The following is a 21,723-nucleotide window of genomic DNA, read 5'->3' on the forward strand; positions in this document are numbered from 1 at the left end:
AAAATTGTCCTAAGACAAGAACACATTTTGGTTTTAAAGGACAGTTTTGATCTACTATTATTATTAAGGCACTATTTACACTTCCATTTTCTTCTTTTTTAAATGATTGAGCTTGTTTGGATGTTAAGTATAAATACGAATGCTTCATTGAGTGCCACAATTAAAGGAACGCTCTTTCATTAAAATGCAGACCCCGTATCTTACTGCTGTAGGTGCTGATGACAGGACCGGATATCAGACACTGCAGATAACGGATCATTTGAGGAGAACGTCTAGATGTTCTTTAGATGGTATGAACGCACGGGCCAGTGCTGGGTCTGTGTGCACGAGCGAAGCAGGAAGCAATCACAGGCTGATGGAGGAGCTGGCAGACCCTTCACGGGTCAGTGTGTGCAGTAATGACTCCATCACTGATTCCACCGCCATCACAGACAGGAATTCCCTGTCAGTCCACATCACAGGAACCGTTCCGTGTCCCGCGTTCTGTTTCTTTCACCGGCCTATCCTCTCTTCACTCGAGCGCTCTTTTTTTACCAAATGCAGAAGATTTTGCATGACGTTTCCCTCGAGCTGAGGAGAAAGCGCACTCGTTCTGGTCAACAGAACACCGTTATTCAGCTGCTGAATGTTTTCACAGCGTCGATGATGCAACCTACCCCAAGCCCATATTATCCATTCACACGGCAAATAAATAAACCTACACTGGTTTGGTGATATTTTATTCTACCGCTGCGTAGCTGAAAGTGCACAACAAACATTTTCAGGAAGCTGCTCAATATAGAACATATTTTGAATCATATAGCTTTATTTTTACATTTCCAAGCATGCACTTCTTTTCTGTGGGATGCACTTTGCAGACGTCAGTGGAGCGCGATCACAAATGTTTAAATACATTTTTAAAGTGAAAATACTTGAACGCATCCACATCCGACCTGTGAGAGCCGGTTCTGTAGCGTGTAGACTCTTGAGTGAACTCATCCCAGCTCTTCCTGCAGCTCTGCACGGTCCACTCGTGTTCTCGCTCGTCTGCGGGGACAGATACACACACACTGCGCTCAATCCGATGAAGAAAAGCGCTTTCCAGATTTATAATAAAAGCACGAAGTCTGCACGCGCGCACACTATTTCTCCCCTTCCTGATTGTTTGGTCAAAAATCGAGCTCCGAAAGGCATGTGTCAAACTCATTCGTATGCGGTTAAAGGCAATTTACATTTTTTACGCGCGGGATTAAGACAACAATTATGAAAATGCGCTCTCAGCGGCCTACTTCACGCGACAATCAATCGCTCCCTTTTTTTTTTTTTTTTTCTCTTCGCCTTCCCAGAGATGATTCCGCAACCAAAAACAGTGGATAATATACTGCTTTTTTAAATGGTTAAAACTGAAAGGAGTTGCTAATTGCGGAGCGCGAGGTAGTTCTGCTGCTGGTGCTGAATGTGAGCGCGCAGCTGCACGCACTTGAGCGCTCACCCCCATGAACGTGGCGAACTGGGCCCATTGTTGAGAACAGGTCTTAAGCTCTCCTCTGATTGTGGGTAATTGCACGCGATGGCCCTAAACGGCCTCTCCACGCGCCTCCCGCCACTTCTACCTGGCTCCCGCGCGCGGCAATTGAGACTTTTCCAGCACGCGACCGGTCCATTCTGCGACAGCTGCATGCTAACGTCTCACTTCATTCAGTCGCTCCCACCTCACGCTCTCCGCATGGAGGTCACACTCGAGAGGAACATTTCATCACTATTTTAAGCCAATTAATACCTCCGCGGACGAGGTCGGTCTACAATTACGTCTCGGTAAACGGGTTTTGGTAATGGACCGAGTTCGCACGGTTGTATTTGCACGAAATTAGCACCTCGCTACTTATTGTTTGCCTGGCGTTCGTGCACTTGCTAAATTCACAGGCTAATACGATCCTATTTCGGAGCACACATGTCAGACTGCAAATACATCCTCACTATCCAGGGCTGAAAGGGTCTGTAAATTATACTTTCGACGCGCGATTTGCACGACAGGACCGATCAGGTGAGTCTGTGTGCTCTTATAAGTGAATATATATATATATATATATATATATATATATATATATATATATATATATATATATATATATATATCATGTCGAACAGAGCAGCTCCAAAAGAGGCTTCCAACAAAACATCATTCCTGCTTGAAAATTAAGTATTTGTTAACAGGCCACAAAGCGCTCTCTATGGATGCAGAGTTCTGTCTTCTTGATGTGTTTGGGCCAAGTCCTCATGGTCTCTCTGTCTGGACAGGGTTCCCACGGTTATGGAAGAATACCAGGGAATGCTAAAATGATGTTTTTCAGTCAGAGAAGCTTTTATTCTATCAAATATTTTGAGTGCGATTTCAATAAAATGATTTTTTAAAATCCTAGTCCAGCAACCACAAATGACTGGAATAGTCTTTCATAAGTCATTCACAATTGCACATTCATTGTGGGAATGCTGTTTAAAGAACTGTCTTAGCCCTCATACTTCCTCAAACTTTGCTGAAATTCATCTCCTTGAATTACCGTAACCCCTATAACCATCTATTTGTTTTCATTACTAATGTTTAGCTTCTTTTTCTTGACTTTTTAAAATTCAGATTTTCCCCTTATCAATTTCTTTCGTCTGCATCCGTTTTGTTTACGTGGTAGCATTTTGTATTCACAAGAAAATACTCCATACAGTCCCTTTTATTTTCTTTCCCAACATTTGCTTTGTTCTCTCAAATTTGTTGCAGTGGCTGTATTTTGTACAAAACACAAATTATTTCTTTGTTTCTGGTAATAATCAGTTTTACGCTTCAGTTGACCCTCCTTCTTTCATCCTCACGTTGAGCCCTCACAAGGTGGCCTAACAAATATGATACACCGTCTCCTACGATCAAAGCCCAGGAGTCAGAAAGGAAGCGGTAATTGTACCTTGTTAGGAGGCGTTTAACGTAATCCTTAAAATACAATCAAAAAGGAAAGTATTTCCTTCCACAGCTGCGCTTTTTTTTATTAATGGCTTAGAATCTCTGATCAAATGAGATTATTCGAAGGCTGGAGGAGCTGAACGTGTGTATCCTCGACAGCTGGATGATCATCTCCTGACAAGGTTTGGTATTACCTTAAAGCAGTGACTTGGGCTGTTTTCATTGGCGAAGGGGTTTTAGAACATGAACCTTTAGCAATTATCACAGAAGCAGGAAACCACTGCGAACCATATGGCGGTAGAGCTTCAGGCTCAAGTGAAGTTATGTGTTACCAAGGAATAGGCGCTAAAACAAGACAAAAGTAGTATTGTTTAAAAAGCATAATTATGGCCGAATATTTAATAGGATAGAGCAATTTTATGTTATGTCCTGCGCCGGATATGAATATCTTCATATGATGACTAAATTTACAATGTTTTCCTGGCAGACAATACAACGAATTAGGCGTCCGAATCATATCTAGAGACCGGACCATTACAGAAATTTGGGACGGACTCTTTGTTCTTTGGCCAGTAACTAACCGCCTAACAATGACATCGCTAAAAACCACCCAAACACTTTAGTAACCTTATAGCAACCAAACACAACACCCACAGTGAAGTTCTCCAGGGGCACAGTCACATTAAGTATGAAAATAAACCAGAATATGGTCCGTACATGTCTCGAAGGTTCAATCACGTTTAATTACTGTAAATGGAGTGTATCCATCTCCTTCTCTCATTTACACACAGTGTTATTAAAGCTGGTTGTAAACAGGATTTCCAGTGCTATCGTAAACTAAACGCCTGCCTGCTGCTGCCGGCTGGGCTCCAGGTAGTTTGCAACAACCGAGACACCCTACGTACTCCCTGAAGCCTATAATCCTGCTACCTCTGCTGGGCAAGGCTCCTTACGATTGTTGTGTAATGAGAGGGGCTTTCTGGACGCCCCCACTCACATTTCAAAGTTTTTCTAGCCAGGAAGGAACCGGTGAAATCATGTTTTTTTTTTTTTTTAGCAGACAAACCTTGCTTCCCTTCTCTCCAGGAATCTTATAGAGGAAACTGGTGTAGTGACAAATGGGTGTGTCGTTATGGAAAGATTTGGGTAATGTAATTTTATTTTTAAAAATAGATTTAAGTGCCGAAATATTCTGTTTGCTTACAAACTGGTTGCTTACTGGTCCATCTCCAAAAAGAGCCAAAGTCTTTACAATGTACCGAACCTCACCCCTGATACAATTTGGCTAATCATTTAATGGAAGTTGCCAGTTTAAAACTTTAAATCAGATAACACGTTTGAAAATGCCAGACCTCATACACTAAATGCCTGAAGATCACACTCTGACAGACTTTCAAGTCATTCCGAACAACACAGAAACATGCATCTCATTAATAAGAGATGCATAACCGATGAAAAGAACCATGGAGGTAAAGGAGCTGACTGCGGTAGTGGTTTTCTCTGATTTAAATGCATTTGGATGCATCTTTGGGTGATGCCTGTATGACTTCTTCAGATTGCAGCTAAGCTTGTAGGTGCTGTAGGTGACATTAAAAAGGTGAATCACACATTATGTCTTCTGAAAGAAACTTTAAATATTAGATACTCCTCCAACTGGATGGAATCATAGACTAAAGCCAAACAATGTTAAAGTGCCCATCATGTACTCCAAGAACTTTGTGATATTTCAGACCGGCTCTAAGCGCCTCATCCAGACTGTGAATGGGGCACAACTTTGGGCAAAAATTATTTGATGTATTCCAGCTCACCTCTCCTCAACAAGCTGCAAGGTATCATTCATAATCTCTGCAACGCAAACGGTCACACGCCAGTGTTGAATACTTGAGGTTAGAGGTTTAGAACAGACAATATTGAAAGAGCAAATACCGCAAACTATGTATTTACTGTTATTTTGGTCATTTAAATGTTTTTTTTTTGGTCGTATAATTTCCCCTTTCTTGAAAAGAAAAGTCATATGGATTTAAACTTGATTGGAATATGCAGTTACTGTGTTTTGGTTCTTCTTGGATGGAGATGATGGTAGACTGGGGCAGAACAGGACATATGTAGGAGACTCGGTCTGCCTCGTGCCTATCTCAAGGGGCAGTCCTACATGACATGCCAGCAACCGCTGCTTGTAATAACCCACCCTCTCTGACTTCAAATGACCAGTGAGTTGAGATTCTTCAGGGCTTCCTCCCATCTGCTTTTCTCGTGCTTCAGATTTGGCCTGCAGCCTGGGCATTTCCGCAGGCCTTCCTGTCCAGGCTGGGCTGCTGCTGCCTAGGACTGCCACCCCCATCATGCCTACCTCCTGGATCCGACTGCTTCTCTGCCCCACAGCTGTAGTTGGACTTGTCCCTCTTTCCTCTCCTCCCAAAAACATCCTCCCACTGGGAACGTAGTTCCTCTTCGCTTGCCTCTTTGGTGTCTGCGCCCTCTGTGATCCTCCATCCTGAAGGGAAGCCACTTGCAATAAATTCTGTCTTCACACCCATTTTGACAAATTCACCATCACCTCCAGGCGACAAAAATAAATCCATAGGATGCACAATATTCCATATTGTAATGCATTCCAACGTAGGAGTTGACGTTGATTTGATGGCCAGATGTATGTTTGAATGGGAATTCTGCTATAAAGTCTATGTGAAGAGTTCCTGCTCCACAGGACTTGGTCAGGGCACACGTCATGCTTAATTAACGTTGGTCGGACGAACAGAAGAGAAACAACAAGCAGGACTATGGATTGAAGGGGAATGTTCACCCAAATATTACAATTCTGTCACCATCACCCACCCATTGCTCCAAATCTCTACTAATTTGTAGACTTTCACATTTTTGAACAACATAAGGGCGAGTAATCCAGGTTTTCCCTCCAGGTTTTACAATAAAGCTTTGAATGTCTGTCACCATATTTTATGATGCCATCAAAAAATTACATATATAATATAAATATATAATTGCGTAAAAGCTAGGCCGCTCCCGAATGTGCATGCTTCGCTAGCAAATCGTTTTCAGCGCAGTGATTGTATCTGAAAGTCTAAATGCCAACAAATATGAAATCAAACCGAATATTTTGGAAATGGTTATACAGTATATCTTTTTTCAATACATTTTGGCTATACTTTACAATGCTCTGGAGTTATTGGAAGTGTTTGGATCACACAAATTAGAAACGATTATATGTAGCAACCAGCGGAATCATAATTATTACATAAATGGAAAAAGACGCAAAAACTGAAATTATACGCCGTCTGTAATAAAACAGTCAGTTTGACCGCTATGGCCATTCGAGGTAGAAATGAATTAACTCTCCTAACTCTGTTGCACTTCTTTATTTTTATAAAATGACAACATTAGAATAAAATATACACACATTTAGTAAAAGTCAGGGTTATAGTTATATTGGTTGCATTTCAATAACGTTATCCCATTGCAAAATTTAAAAACGGTCAAAATGACTGCCTTGATGGATCTAGTGTCAAGCGTGATGCTAGTGGTCTAATCTGATTCAATGATTTATGCTAAGCTACAGCTAAAAGTTCTCTGTCAGACCCGAACATCGGCTGAATGAATTCAAAAACTGTGAAACTCAGCTTATTTTCAAAATAAGTGGTATATTCCTTTTAATAAGCAGCAAGTTAAGAATTTATTGACGGAAAAGCACCTACATCATCAGGGTGAGCAGATTATGGGCTAATTTTCATTTTTGTGCGAACTATTCCTTTAACAAGTGTTACCTACACTAAAGTGTTACTAAATTTCCATTTTTAGAGAAGCCTGTTAAAGGTCGAGCCAATGTTGTCATGTCGAGCAGTCATAGCTGGTAACTACGGCTCACGTGATGCGTCCACTTTATTGTAAGTGGCTTCAGTTTGAAAGCTTCTACTTAGGACGTGAATGTAAATGCAAATGAAGTCTGTGATGTGGACTCTTGTGGAAGCGGGTGGGCTTTGGCTCTGGGAGTCATAACCAGGATGTGGTTTATTGTGACAGGTCTGCGCTCTTGTGTAAGTCTCGGTCTCTGATGTTTGCTCTCACTTTCCAGCCGCATGTGGTAAGGATGTAATCCCAGAGGCCTGGAATTGATCTGATGTGAGGACTGAACGAGTACCACACTGACGCAGAAGTGACAGCGTGTTTGCTAACCCCGAATAGAGGCATGGAGTGACTGACACGTGGAAATGTGCAAAAAAACTCCAATATGAAGACGTGTAACTTGGACATCAAAACACCGAGACCGATCTCAATATCTAACAGATACAGACCGACCACAGGCGCGTAATACTTTGTAAATGATGGCTGTTCTTATTGCTTTCTGCAGATTTTCGTAGGCGAAAAAAATCTGTGGGCCTGATGGTGACACATAAGGAAGAAAGAAAGACAAATTTGATTAGCATCATCATGCTGCTACTATTCCTTTACCGCACACGGGTTGTGTTTCTTAACAATATCGGTAAACAGCTTCCAATTTTTCTCTGTTATGAGCTCAGAAAATCTGTGTGCGTTTCCATACAGAACTCTTCTGACATCTGCTCAGGATGTGTCTGTCCTCCTCTGTTATAGTAACCCTAGATGTATGAAATGGTCATGCAAGCTCACAATCAGACTGTGACGAAAGCTGGGGCTGCAGATCGTGTTGCATGTAGTTGCTTTAGACAGTGTTTACCAAATTATGCATCTCACAATACTGGAAAATACAGCAAGCTGCCAAACTATTCCCAAGCCGACCGCCATATACAGATACCTGGATGTGAGAGCAGCTAAAGATGCACACACGGAACAGGACTAAAAAGACTGTAGATGAATACATTATCACATTTATATACTCAATATGAGGTCAATGCAGACAAATATGAAAGTAAAAATAGCCAACGTGAGAGTGAATAGATAATAAATGGATAGTGCAAGTGTTATATTTCACGTTGATGCATATGCATATACCATAAGGATATGTTTATAGATGTAATTCTACAACTTGGTAATGGTGGTTGTTTATTTTCACAATAAAAAAAAAATATATATATCATGCATCTCTATTCAGTCTGCAAAAATAAAAATAAAAACGTTCTCTTTAGATGTTTGGGGGATGATAACTTTTTTTATTAAAAATACATGTTAGCACAATCTTTCTGTAATAGTATTTATTTTAATAATTTAAATAATAAATATAATTTCAGCATTATCACTTCACTCTTGTAACAGGAGGCTTTAGAAATCATTCTAAATTCTGCTTATGAAGTGTTTTCAGATTTCTTTGATTAATAGAAAAATGTTTTTAATACATTCTTGCTAAATAAAAGTATTCATTAATTTCTTTTGGGGGAAAAATTACCAAATATTCTATACATGTATAGAATGTATTACATTGTAAGTTGCTTGTAGCCCAAAATATATACAATCATGCATTGAATAAATTAATTTAGGTAACAAACTTTCCACAAACTTGAACTATTCTGATCAATACCATGTCTTGGTCTTTGCTGCTGATAAGGGCTTCTGGCCTCCTATCTATGAGGCTGACATCATGAATTCACCTCAAATCAGAGATCCCACATCGGGCAGCGGGAAATGTGTTTTACATTTTCCTTGAAAACAATTCAAATGACTGCAGCGCAGAGGCATGTCTGCCCGAGAGAAAAGACCTACAGATGAGTTATCTCACGATCTCGCTGCTCAATCTTTAGCTCTACACTATCTACATGCATTTAGCTAATCCATTTATGCCACTCTAATGCTTGCGGTCTTATGTGTTCCAGGTGGACGGACCAAAGGCAAATGTTTGCTAAAAGGCACTTTCGGATCCAGAAAGGATTGAACTGAGAAATACACTGGATTTCATGGAACATCGTGTAGAAAATTGTGAATGACTTGCAAGCACACACACACACACACACACACACACACTCACACACACACACACACACACACACACACACACACACACACACACACACACACACACACACACACACACACACACACACACACACACACACACACACACACACACACACACACACACACACACACACACACTCACACACACTCACACACTCACACACACACACACTCACACACACACACACACACACACACACACACACACACACACACACACACACACACACTCACACACACACACACACACACACACTCACTCAGAGACTAAAACTTGCTCTGGCACCGCATGACGCTTTCTCTTACCTGCGTTCCTGAGAAAATTGCCATCATAGTCTTTGATGACTCTAGTGCTGGGATCATAAAAGCCATCACCGCTGTCATAGCAACCGTCAGGGATGGCCCTCGGTGGGTCCCCATCAGTTACCTGGGATTCTCCTATTCAAAGACACGCTGAGGCTTACATTCTTTCTTATATTTTTAGAGACTTGTGCTGCTTAGCTATAAATGATCCCAGTGACTCCGACCATACCTGCTGGTTTAAGGCCATTGCGCCTCTCCGAGTAGAAACGCCTGTCTTTACCATCACAGTAATCCCAGTCTGCCTCTTTATACTCCAGGCCATCAGGAAAACGTGTACTTTCCCTACATGTTAGAAAAAATATTGAATCCAAATAATTGTGGAATACAAATATTAAATATATTAAAATATATTCAGAAAAATATAAACAATAATATATATATATATATATATATATATATTATTTGTTTATATTTTGGAATATATTTTAGATACTTTGTTAAAAATCCAATTTGTTGAGTTATGAGTTATCAACATGATCATATTTATTAATATTAGGAGAGGCAGACCTCTTTGCATATGCCTTTCTCCCAAGTTCCCTCATATTTGCTTCCACTGGAGAAATGCAGCGCTCCTTTTCCGTGGAACATGCCGTCTTTCATCTCTCCGATATATCTGGTGTGAGTTGGCAGTGTGTATTCACCAATCCCCTCCATCCTTCGAATGACAACATGTGATGAGACGAAATTAGACCGTTCGGTTCACTTCTTCCTGACTTCAGTGTCACAGCAGTATACTGCTAAACTGACACGAACAAAAGGACAATTATTGTTAGATGGTATATGTTATTTTTGTTATTTGAAAAGTAATTAATCATATATAAAATGTCATGCCACTTAACAACACAAATATTCAGGAAATCATATATAAAAGACATAATTCCACAACCTTGCAAGCCATTAAATAATATGAAACAGTTTCACTTCATGCTATTTTATGCATTTAAAATATATACAATATATATTAAATTTACCAGGTGCCTGAAAGAATCCTAATTAAGTGTCCATAATTTGTAAAGCAAATTAAAAGTTATTTATTGAATGTAATTATGCTTGTATATTAAATATATAGGCCTAAGTGTATTAGTGAATACCTTTCCCTAGCTTTGCTCATGACGGTTTTATTAAAAACATCGTATAAAATATTACACATAGGCTAGCAAGTGTATGACACTCGCTTAGATTCAATTGATAGGGCATATAAATGTCATCAGTCATCATTAAAAGCCGATTTACCTGCCATTATTGTAATCTCCATCATAACTGCTTCCCATAAACTCCATGTTGATCAACAGCGAAGCGAGCGCGTGATACGGTTTCCATAGAAACACAAACGAGACGTTACTTATTTAATGGTAGCACTCCTCTGGGACAGATGCCACGGTCATGCACGAATAAGCGATAGAATAGGTGATAAACAGTAATCTCAGAGTCAGGCAAATGTTTTGAAAAGTAGCGGCGGAAAAAGTAGTGCCATAACTTCTTTTTTTGTTTGGAGCCAAGATGGCGCCACAGCGTCTCAGTTTCCGCACGCGAGACGTCATCGACAGGCGCCCGTCGTTCTTCGCGCACGCGCAGTTAACTGACCTTCTCCGCGCGGCCTCGTCCTGCTTCAGACGAGGACCTTGGGTTGTGTTGTGGTGCGAACTGTCACACTCATTTCGGTTAGTTTTGGTGGACTAAAAGTCGCACCATGCCCGGCGTGGTTGAAATTCCGACGCTGCAGGAACTGAACGTCGAAGAGGTAACGTTATGTCTAAAGGAATGGAAACGCAACCAGATGTTAGCTTGAAGCTGCAGGAGTAGCACTGCTAAAGACAATCTGTGGACTTCATTTAAATGTGTTCAGCTAGGATTGCATCGTGTGCTGGTTAGTTAAGATCAAAAAGAGTGGGTCTGAACGAACTGCGTAACTGATTTGTTGGCTAAGTTACCTTAGTGTTGTTTTTAGCAGCTAGCTAAGTGTCAATGTTGTGGTAACGTTACTATATTTCTCTCTCTGTGTGTGTGTGTGTGTGTGTGTGTGTGTGTGTGTGTGTGTGTGTGTGTGTGTTATTAAAGGTAATAAATTGGGTCTCTAATCAAACTAACATTGACAGCTGTTGTCTTAGCACACCGTAATATTGTAATATAATAGATTATGGGGTAAAAAGGCATGCTATATGATCCATATTATTTTGAAGATTAATGTCCAGTGCAATAGAAAGACTTCACATCAGACATAACAATTTCTCTTTAATGTCATGCATTAAATTCCCCAGCAAGAAATGCATAGTTTTTTTTCTTGTTAATAATGCTTTCTCTTAAATGTGAATCTTTTTTGTGTTGGGTTAGATGTGATCTCAGGACTGTTTTCTGTGCAGGTTAACGTGTCGTCGGCCGTGCTGAAGGCAGCCGCTCATCACTATGGCTCTCAGTGTGACAAGGCCAACAAAGAGTTCATGCTCTGCCGCTGGGAGGAGAAGGACCCCAGAAAGTGTCTGAAAGAAGGGAAGGAAGTCAATGAATGTGCACTCAACTTCTTCAGGTGCTCAGCGCTTTTACCTGACTTCTGCTTCAGAATCATTAAGATGTGTGTTAATTATGAGCGCGTTGCATTTGTTTTAAAAATACACTCAGTATTTATTTTAGTTCGGGGGTGCTAAACAGAACAGAAGAATACAGAGCTGTTTTTGCAGTCTATTAGAATTAAATAAACTTTTTTTATTAACAGCATGCAACAAATTGTTGTGATATGTCTATAAAAGTCACTAAAGTCTTGGTCTTTATTTATATCACTCCTGTGAAAATGCCCAGCCTGGTTTCTGTCGTGTTTCTTTCGTCTGTTGAAAACCTAAGATGCTTTGAAGACTGTATGGGGAGCAAAAAATACTGTGGAAGCCTATGGGTGCCAGCAACATTCTTCAAAATATCTTCTTTTGTGTTCAGCAGAAGAAAGAAACTCATACGGGTTAGAAACGAGGTGGAAGGCGAGTAAATGATGGCTGCGTGACCACAATTTTGAGGCTTAAACTGGAAACATGTACAAAAAGCAGTTATAAAAGCAAGAATCGCTTTTCGTTATTTTTTTCATGTAACAAAAAGGTGTGCCGCGGTTCATTACGGCTCTTCAGGACACAGCGTCAACTTTAAATCGCGTGTCTCTTGACCCTCAGGCAGATAAAGGGGAACTGTGCCGAGTCCTTCACAGAGTACTGGACCTGTCTGGATTACTCGAACCTGACCGAGCTGCGCCGCTGTCGCCAGCAGCAGAAGGTGTTTGATAGCTGTGTGCTGGACAAGATGGGCTGGGAGAGGCCAGAGCTGGGAGACCTGTCCAAAGTATGTCAAAGCATTATTTTAAAATTCCCAGTCCGTGTCCTGTACTTCACATATTTGTCCTCTGCCGCAGGTGACCAAGGTGGCGACCTCCCGGCCCTTGCCTGAAAACCCCTACCATTCACGACCAAGACCTGAGCCCAATGCTCCGATCGAGTCTGAGCTGCAGCCTTCTAAGTACGGCAGCCGCTTGTTCTTCTTCGGCTGGTGAAGAGGGGCGGTCGCTGTCTTATTAATATCATGTTCACCATCTCTGTGCTTCTGACCAGACCAGAGACGGCGTGCCAGTGGCTGCGCTGTAATCCCTTTGTGTCGTGTAGAAATGTTAATAAATTTTGCTCATTCAAAACATAAAAGATTTAATTTAAACTCGGCTTCAGTTTGCCTTTTGTGTGTTCTGACAAAGACCACAGACCATAATTCAGCTGTAAAGTTGGTACGGGCCAGTCGTTCTCGGCTGCAGGATCTTTTAAGCGTATTTAAATTAATAAATTATTCATTTAAGTAAATTGACATTAAAATGTTAGTAAGGTTTAAGTTAAGTTAATGTCTTTTAAATTTGAATGTAATGAAAATTAAAATAATTTCAAATCAACATAGCAGATGTTTAAAATGAGAAATGCTACAATTTTATGCCCAACATGAGCTCTTCAGATATGATGATGTTCATCACAGTGTAGCGTCTTCTTTTCCAAACAGCCTGAAGAACATCGAGGTTCTGGAGATTTGGTGTTCAGTTTGGTCCCATTCTTACCTGATGTAGGTTTCCAGCTGCTGAAGGGTTTGTGGTAATTATTGTTTAATGTTCTGCATAATGTTCTCTAAAGGTGAAAGATCTGGACTGCAGCAGGTCACTTCTTCTTCTGCTATGAAGCCATTCTGTTGTAATATCTGTGGTTTAGTGCTGTCCTGCTCAAATACATATATTTATTTATATATATATATATATATATATATATACAAATAATAAACATGGTTCACAAACACACTTTATGTAAGCAATAGATAAAATTTTTTATTTTCAAATCACACTAATGCGCACACACATATATATTAATACATACACAGTACATGCACATTTATTAAGTTTTGTTGCGTTTGATATAATGTGCCAAACATGATTTCAATCTAATGTTTTTGCCCATGTGTCTAGAGATTAAATATGATTCTGTATTTGGAGATGCACACGGTCCATGCACTATACTGTGTGTTTTCAGTAACGGTGTTGTGGCCGTGAGAAATGTTCATATGATCACGTGTTCACCCTCACAGCTTGATAAAGGTGCTTTCATTCATTCACCTGGCCTGCTGTTTCTGGCCAGACGTCAGCTCCTGTCTTAATCCAGCAGCACGGTGTGTGTTTCAAAACCAGATTGCGGCTGTGCAGTGTCACGGACCTCAGGGGCTGGAGACTCGGTCCCCTCGGGTAAAGGCCAATTTCCCTCGGAGCTCCCTCCTCACTTCCTCGCAGGACCCGTCTGAATAACACTACAAGTTCAAAGAGTCAGTAGTGCACAGCCCGAGCGGCACAGGTCAATTGGCCCTACAGGCTACAGCACTGCTGTCTTGAGTAAATAAACCTGTGTGCAAAGCTCCGTTTTGCGGCGTGTTTTCAAACGCTAGCCTTTATGACATGCAGGTAAAAGACGCTCATTGTCCCAGTGAAACGGCGCTCTATCACTCTCTATCAATGTGGAGCGTTTTCTGGGAGGTCCCACATGCGAAATTTAATCAAACCGTGGAACTAAATTTGTTCTTTTTTTCCCTCATATGTGCAAATTTAACTCAAGAGTCGCTCTTGCCCCGTACAAGTCAAACGTCATTCTGGATGAAATTCATACTCTTTGAAGAACAAAAGTACGCCGATGTCAGATTGCAGCCTGAGAGGCACTGCCGAATTTGCTCTGACATTTCCTTGGCTAGAGAAATTTAATAGAGCAGGGCCAGCTTTGTGCCAGCAACAGAGGAATTATGGGATATGAGCCCTGTGGGTATCATATCAAGGGAAGTGCGACACATAAAGACTACAAGTTAACACTGGGGCAAAACTATAAATGTAAGTTTACAATAACAGTCTATTTAAGTTATGAAACAAGGTGGGCTCATGTTCAAATGTTTTACGCTAGGGTCATTGCTAAAATGACCAGGAACAAGGACAATTTTTTTTATGAGGTCTCACTGGTTGAAGCTCACTGGCAATGACGGACGCTTATAGTAAAAATAAAATAAATCAATAACCTGAGAACGCATCCGTTACGTTACGTTAGGTTAAGATTCTTATTTATTATTCCTAAACTATTTCAAGTAAGTACATTTTTCCTTTTAGTCAACTTCAGCTAATCCAGTCAAAATAGAGAGTTGGGACTAAAACCCTTGAGATTAAAAACCTCTCAAAAGTGAAAACAGTAAACGTTTCATACGTGTCATTGATTTATTTAGTCTGAACTCTGACTTTTAACAGGAGATGGCCGCAGATGGCCTTGTTTCCATGCCGTAAGCGTTTATAATATATGTTTGTCCAAAAGCATGGTGATAGATGCTGGAACCTATCGTCAAATTATTTAAAACTCCACCCTATGACCAAAGCTGTAAGTGCAAAGAGACAAAATATTCATCCTGGTAGTCATCATTTCTGTGCTTAGCAAGCCAAGGCCATGTTTTTCTTCTTAAACTCACAATTAGGTTAATTTCATGTCAATCATTAATGGCGTTTGCTAATGTACACATCACTAAACTGTTACAGCGCCCCGTTATGTGTTATGAAAGGTTCATATTTTTTGGTTTTGGGAGTCCCAAACAGGTTGGCATGAATGCAAGTTAAAAAAAATATGCATTTATTTTTACCCTAATTGTTCAACGACTCCCAAACGATTAGTTCAACCATTTTACCAAACCCCTCTGTGATTGGTCGCTTTTATTTAAAGCAGTGTTTGTGAGCTTTTAATTGTTCCAAAAGCAGCACCTAGTGACCAAAGAATGAATTTGCATTTTCATTCAGACCAACAAGAAAAGACCTCTAAGTGTGAGGGCAATATGCTAGCGTTTCCTTTTGACGTCAACACGAAATGGCTTGGGATCCTAGGCTTTAACTGGGTTTAATGACTATTATTTTACAACTTGCTTCTGCAGAACACAAAAGAATATATTTGAAGAGCACTGGGTTCCAAACAACATTGTACCCTATTGACTTCCATTGTAAGACATTTTTCCAAATATCTTCTTTTGTGTGATGAACGTTTTTGGGGTGGACTTCCCTTTAAGGTCTAGCAAGTCGAGCGCCATTGTTGTCACTGAGCCAAAAGTGTTTAACTGCAGAATTCCCCCCTAGATAACCGAAGGTGCGGTCTGATCCACGACTCCCGCAGGAAACGTCGACAGCGGTGGCGCTGACCTGGGCCGCTCCGCAGGTCCGCTCGGGGAAGCCGGAGTCTGGAGGCAGGGCCCGGGGCCTCGTGGCAGCACTAGTTCAGACCTCAACAAAGGAAATGGAGGTCAGTGCCGGTCGACTCTGCCCCGGCGCAGGAAGCACACTTTGGCAGCGGAAAGAAATACAATACTAGACTTTGACAAAGCAACAGCCCGCACGGGAGTCCATGGTGCTAAAACTCTCAAACAAACTAGCTCATTCTCATCCCTACACTGTCAGTATTCCTATTGTTCGCCGCTGACTTTGACAGGATCACATAAATATTTGAGGTAGCGATGTTGCCTGGCGTTACCTTATCGTTCTGCACAATGTTTTGAAGCGTAAGCTATGACCTCCAGAACCTGGACCTGCTGATCCTGTTATATTGGAACAACCAATCGATCGCGGTTTTGTCTCGGTCTACGTGGCTCGCTGTAGTTTTAACTCCTTGTTGCGTCTGCTTACGACAAGACCGCATGTTAAATGTTTACTTGAGGCTTTCTCCTCGTCTCTGATCTGGCGTGTTGAGAGGCGCTTTCATGTTTCCACTTAAAATGGCCTCTCACTCAAGTGGCTTTGAACTCACATGCAGGTCTAAGTAAAATACACAGGCTGCCACAGTCTGTAGTCGAGCGCTCCAGATGTCACTGTGTGTAACAATACATGCATATTGCAGGATAACGCGCGACTTGATCCATACCATAAGTATAATGGGCCCTGCATTTTAATGGGATTAATGTCACGTGTTTGACAGGACAGGCTGATTTTACTCATGCACACATGCAAACTCAAAAGACGGTTGGCAGAATACATGAAACACACTGAACACCTTGACAGTCTCCACCAAAAAAGTGCTATGACTGTTATGAAGTACAGTTGTGGAGATGCTCTTGCTATAGTACCATCTGATTATCCAGTTCATGCAGGCATGGTGTTATTTGTTATTACATGTTATTTCAAAAAATAGCACCATCATCCCTAAATACAAAAGTGCAAGGTGATGACATGGATTTTTTTGACAATCTTTTGTTATGCTTTTGTAATGTCATTCAATACCATGGCTTTTGTCAAAATACCATGATTACCATTGATAGGATGGTATTGTTGTGATGGACGTCGTGTTTGGACATGGTATTCTTCAAAGCACCTTGGAGTACCAAGATATTGTGTTCATGAATGAATAACTTGTTCCCACTACTTATTGTTTTAGGTAAATCAGGGCAGCACACTAACTGATCATTTATTTACAATTTATTACAATTAATACATCTTAAAATATAGCTACAATATACATTTTTCATCATGTGTGAAGCTCTATATCTAAGAAACTGCTCCAAGTAGTAACTTTTAAGCCACTGTTTCATCAGAGCACAAACTTTACATTGGAGATGGACAACCTTTATCATGCTAATCAAGTAACACTTTTTACGATACGCCCTTTTCAATATGACTCTATGAGTCAAACTGCAAAGTTTAAGTCCCCTCTCATTGTAACTGAATAGAAAAGTGCAACCGATACATACTTCAAAATGTCAAATGGGCTTGTAACAACACCAGCCATGACTGAATTTTTATGTTTAGGTGAACTGTCGCTTAACGTGGCATGTGTGAGATCATTACCCACTATTCCACTCCACGGATGGATGCACACTGTACAAAATGATGGTGGTTGGAACGATAAGGCTTTTCGATATATCCATTAATGTGAAATAAGTTGATGTTATTGTGATAGCTAGATTCCACCGAGCTTTTGAAACACGCACCATCCTCGGACCTCCCGCGGTAATTCAGCATGTAAATTTCCAGCATATCCTTTCAAAACAGGCACTCTCAGACATCTGATAACTAATGGCCGCTTCGCTCTTTGCATTCCAAACGGCGTGTGAAGTGGCTTTTCTGTTCTGAAAAGGCTCGTTATAGCTTTGCCGGAGCTATCCATTTAGCCACCCTTTTCACAAGCCAAAACGAGGTGCTACAACCGAGACAAGACAGCGCACGTGCGTGCCGTCCTGACCACACCTGAGCAAGAGCACAAAACGGTCTACTTAAGCTTGTTTATCAAGCGCGCCCTCTCGCAATAACCGTTATTTTGGCGCGAACGCGCGCGTGTTGAAATTGAAAGGTGTCAGCGCATGAACGCTTGTTTATTTTCTGAATTGGCTGCATAATGCGATATTGCACTGGGCAGAAGTTAAAGTTTTCGAAAAGTGTCAGTGCGTCACAAATCGTTTGCAAACCGTTACTGAAGTACGTGATGACACGCGGCGTCTAAACGCATCACGGCCTTCCTGCAGGTGTCTCCACGCTTTTCCAAAGATTAATTGCAGAGCTTCATCCACCGTATGCCTGTGGCAACGTAACCGTTTGTACATGGCAATTCCGCTGCGTCCTCTGGGGCGTACACACGCTTTGAATGCAACAAGCCTGGCTGGAGGCTCCATACTTGACTTCATATTGTATATAGATAGATAAACAAATAGTGGAGTGATTGATTGCTCATTAAAAGAGGTTCCAGTGAATGACAGACCCAGCTGTTGACAGCTGCGAGGGGATGTGGAGGAGGGCAGCTGATGAGGGCATGGGGCTCTGGATTTGAAAAGGAGGAAAACGGGCCCAGCGGCGCAGATCCTCTTGGGCCAGCCCTGTGTTTGTGTTGGCTCGTGACCAGCCTCCCATTTCTCCTTCTGAGATACAGCTTTCAGGACTATTTACAGCCCTGGCCACAGCGTTCGTGCAAGCTCCAAATCCTTTTCTCTCTCTCTCTTTTTCCTCTCTCACTCATTACCCTCATTTTTGACAGAGGGGCAGTGTTATATATGGCATTGTTTGTTGAAACTTCAACCTCGATTCATTGGTTTCGCTCAATGAAGGAGAATAATCACAGTATCCTCGGGGCAAGACTTGGCCGAGGATGAACTGAGATGTTCAGGGGATAGTTTAGCCAAAATTAAACTTCTAGTCATCACCCTCATTAAGAAAAGCATAAAAGGTGAGTTTTTATCGTAGTGACAGTGTCAATAAAAAACAAAAGGCAAGAACCAAGTAGCCTATGTAAAGAAAAAAAAATAGGTTACACGAGAAAACAATAAAAGCAAACATGTTTAGAATGATATGACCATTTTTTTAGGTGCAATGCAATTAAATTGCTGTATTCCCAACATTATCCCATGGACTATCTTTCCATCCACTTCTTTAATTTTTCCTTTTTTTACTGAGATAGAGTTACATCATAGGCATGGGCTCTCCAGCCAACGCATGCGTTCATCAAACAGACCTCTACAGTTTTTCTTTTAAACTCAAACTATTTGCTGTCTTTCTATACTGACATATTCCTGTAGGGCCATTTCCTTGATTTCTCCAAACATCTTGGCACCGTCTTGTAGGCAGCAGCCTGTATTTGTTGCTCCCAAGCAAATGTATACAGCACGATCTCATGTCGGCTCACTTGTTGGCACTGCGCTGAATGCTCCTTGCAGGCAGTTGCTCATTTCCCTTACGTATCTGCCTACATGTCATTTTAATGCATTTGTGTATGTGGTTTCAGGGCTTTTGGAGAGAGCGGTAAAGGGGAGGAGGTGCAGGATGGAGACATTCTTTTTCTGTGTGCTCATCTAAACAGATCGAGTTAAAAGCTGTGCTGAGCGGCCGAGCTGCTTTGGTGGTACGTATCTGACTCTGCTCGGAGCCGGGTTTGAGTTTCCTATGGATGTCAAGGTGTGTTAAGCTTTCCCTGCAACTCGAGTTTCTCGGGCCACGGTGGGCCATCAGTCACTGCGGACCACCTCCCACTCCAAGCCTGGATCTGATCCACACGCTTCTAAGCTCTGGGAGTCCCAAACCCTTCACCTTCTAATGTCCATTTTCAAGCCTTTTATTGTCGTTAACATTTCAATAGTTTACCATAGTTTCAGTGCAACTACAAGTATGTTTGTTTTAAAGTGGACAGTATAAAATATATGGTCACTTTCCTACTGTTTGTTAATTGTCGTGCAAGTTCAACCCTGAAGCTTATGTAGTGCTGAGCCATCCAAATTTTTTGGTTAACCAGTATCACCAGATAGACCATGCTGGTCAACCATCTAGACCGTCTGTGAACCATACTGTAATTTACGTTGTTCACTGAAAACCTAGCTCTTTTGAATTCTTTCATGAACCTAAGGTGCTCGGTGAAGAATCTTATTTTTAACCTTCTCATGTACCTGCCGTCTTTCTCTTTCTTGTGTCTTCCCTCAACTTCCAGGTTTTATTGAATCATACGGTTTGACCGCCACGTCATCTGGAGCTTCTGTGGAGTTTTCCAGCTGCATTGGCTCTGCGACATTATTTAGTGGTTGTTTCATTCAGCAGAATGTTTCCGCGTGCCGCCCGGACGTCCAAGTAAAGCCACGAGTCACTTATAAAAGGAGGTGTGTTTGTTCCAGGTGACCACAGGATAGTGTGGGTCGGAAGAATCCTGTTTACTGCTGAAAGCCACACTGTTGCAGCTGCTCACTGGGAACGAGCGGCAAATCCAGGGAAGTCGAGAGCTTAGTCACTGGTTGGACGACACAATAGTCTTGGCGGTTGACATGAGAATGCGAAAGGATCTGGACTGTCCAGCTCATTGTTTAGAGAGACCTCTGCACACTGTAATGAAGTCAGAATTCCTCTGTTTGTGATGGATTCGTTCAGCCATCCTGGAAATCAAAAGAAGGATGTGAGGATCAGTTCGTGCTCGCGGTGTGTGTCGGTGTGTTAAAGGTTCAGATTATATTTACACCGCAGACCTCATTCAGTGACAGGAAGGCTGGAAGTGTTTAGCTGGTAGAAGGATCCTGAATCCAATTCTGTTTTGTCACTCAATGTAAAGGTCAGTGCTTTTGACATGATTACAACCATATTCATCGGGTCTCATGACATCATTCTTGTTTACCGTGACCTTTCTGGCCTTTCCACTTCCACCAGCTATTTAGATTAACGCCGAATGACAACAGATCTTACAGAGATCAACAGCTAACAGAGCTTGACTTGCAAATGGTGGTCGAAACATATGGGGTTTTCATAGACATAATTGCTGAAACTAAATGAACATTCAGTCGACACAAATTCATTCAGGAATGTTTGAGGGGAAAACTGGAAGACCTCTATACTATCAGAGAGTAAAACCAAACCTCGGTAGCTACCATGAAATTTCAAAAATTAAGAATTAGGTTACACTTTAGAAGTACTACTAACTTAGTTACTTTGTAACTACATATTAACTGTAAACTGCATGTCTACTAACTCTCAGACTGTTGGGGTAGGTTCAGGGTTAGTAGACATATTCTTCTCATTGTCTATATGAAGTATGTTGTGGAGCCATCAAACGATAGATATTAAACAGACAGTCTACTAATACTCTAATAATGACTGCTAGTTGACATGTAGTCTCACAGTTACTTACAGTTAGTAGAATATCTCAAGCGGACTATCCAAATAAAGTGTTACCAAGAATTAGCTTCATTTAAATTATTTTAGCCTGAATGCAACGGAAACCAAATGTCAAACCACAGAAAGCGAATCTTTGACAAACTTTGCTTTTGTTGTTCAAAATGCTCAAAGTCACATTAATTGATTGATTTAATTTAAGTCTACTTTCTTACAGGATTGTCTCTAATGAATGGTTGGGGGCGAGCGCACACAATCCTCCCCAACACCCTTCATGAGGCGCAGCCATGATTTCTTGCATTCACATTCAAATTGCAATTCCTGTTTGTTACTTGATTGAATTGTGAATGGTTTACGACCCTGGTAA

The 21,723-nt window shown here is 41.3% G+C and overlaps 2 protein-coding genes across 2 annotated transcripts; one reads left to right on the forward strand and one right to left on the reverse strand.

The window, feature by feature from the left end:
• Positions 1-702: 702 nt before the first annotated feature.
• morn5 (MORN repeat containing 5) lies at positions 703-10,736 on the reverse strand. Its single transcript, XM_043251193.1, is given in 6 exon segments — positions 703-1,026; positions 9,173-9,304; positions 9,399-9,492; positions 9,494-9,511; positions 9,737-9,884; positions 10,463-10,736. Coding segments are annotated over 6 exon segments (591 nt in total). The 5' UTR covers positions 10,510-10,736; the 3' UTR covers positions 703-874.
• A 68-nt stretch (positions 10,737-10,804) lies between these two features.
• ndufa8 (NADH:ubiquinone oxidoreductase subunit A8) lies at positions 10,805-12,913 on the forward strand. The gene is made up of 4 exons (XM_043251194.1): positions 10,805-10,970; positions 11,590-11,753; positions 12,382-12,547; positions 12,618-12,913. The coding sequence occupies exons 1-4, from the start codon at positions 10,920-10,922 to the stop codon at positions 12,753-12,755; spliced, it is 519 nt and encodes a 172-aa protein (XP_043107129.1). The 5' UTR covers positions 10,805-10,919; the 3' UTR covers positions 12,756-12,913.
• Positions 12,914-21,723: the final 8,810 nt, after the last annotated feature.

Source organism: Puntigrus tetrazona, chromosome 10 (assembly GCF_018831695.1).
Source record: "Puntigrus tetrazona isolate hp1 chromosome 10, ASM1883169v1, whole genome shotgun sequence".
In the NCBI taxonomy this organism is placed as follows: domain Eukaryota; kingdom Metazoa; phylum Chordata; class Actinopteri; order Cypriniformes; family Cyprinidae; genus Puntigrus; species Puntigrus tetrazona.

What these genes read in the sequence shown, in the direction of transcription:
- ndufa8 (XM_043251194.1), top strand. Translation starts at nt 10,920, where the DNA reads ATGCCCGGCGTGGTTGAAATTCCGACGCTGCAGGAACTGAACGTCGAA. An exon ending in AGGAACTGAACGTCGAAGAG is followed by an intron (nt 10,971 to 11,589) that starts GTAACGTTATGT and finishes TTTTCTGTGCAG; the next exon opens with GTTAACGTGTCGTCGGCCGT. An exon ending in AGCTGGGAGACCTGTCCAAA is followed by an intron (nt 12,548 to 12,617) that starts GTATGTCAAAGC and finishes CCTCTGCCGCAG; the next exon opens with GTGACCAAGGTGGCGACCTC.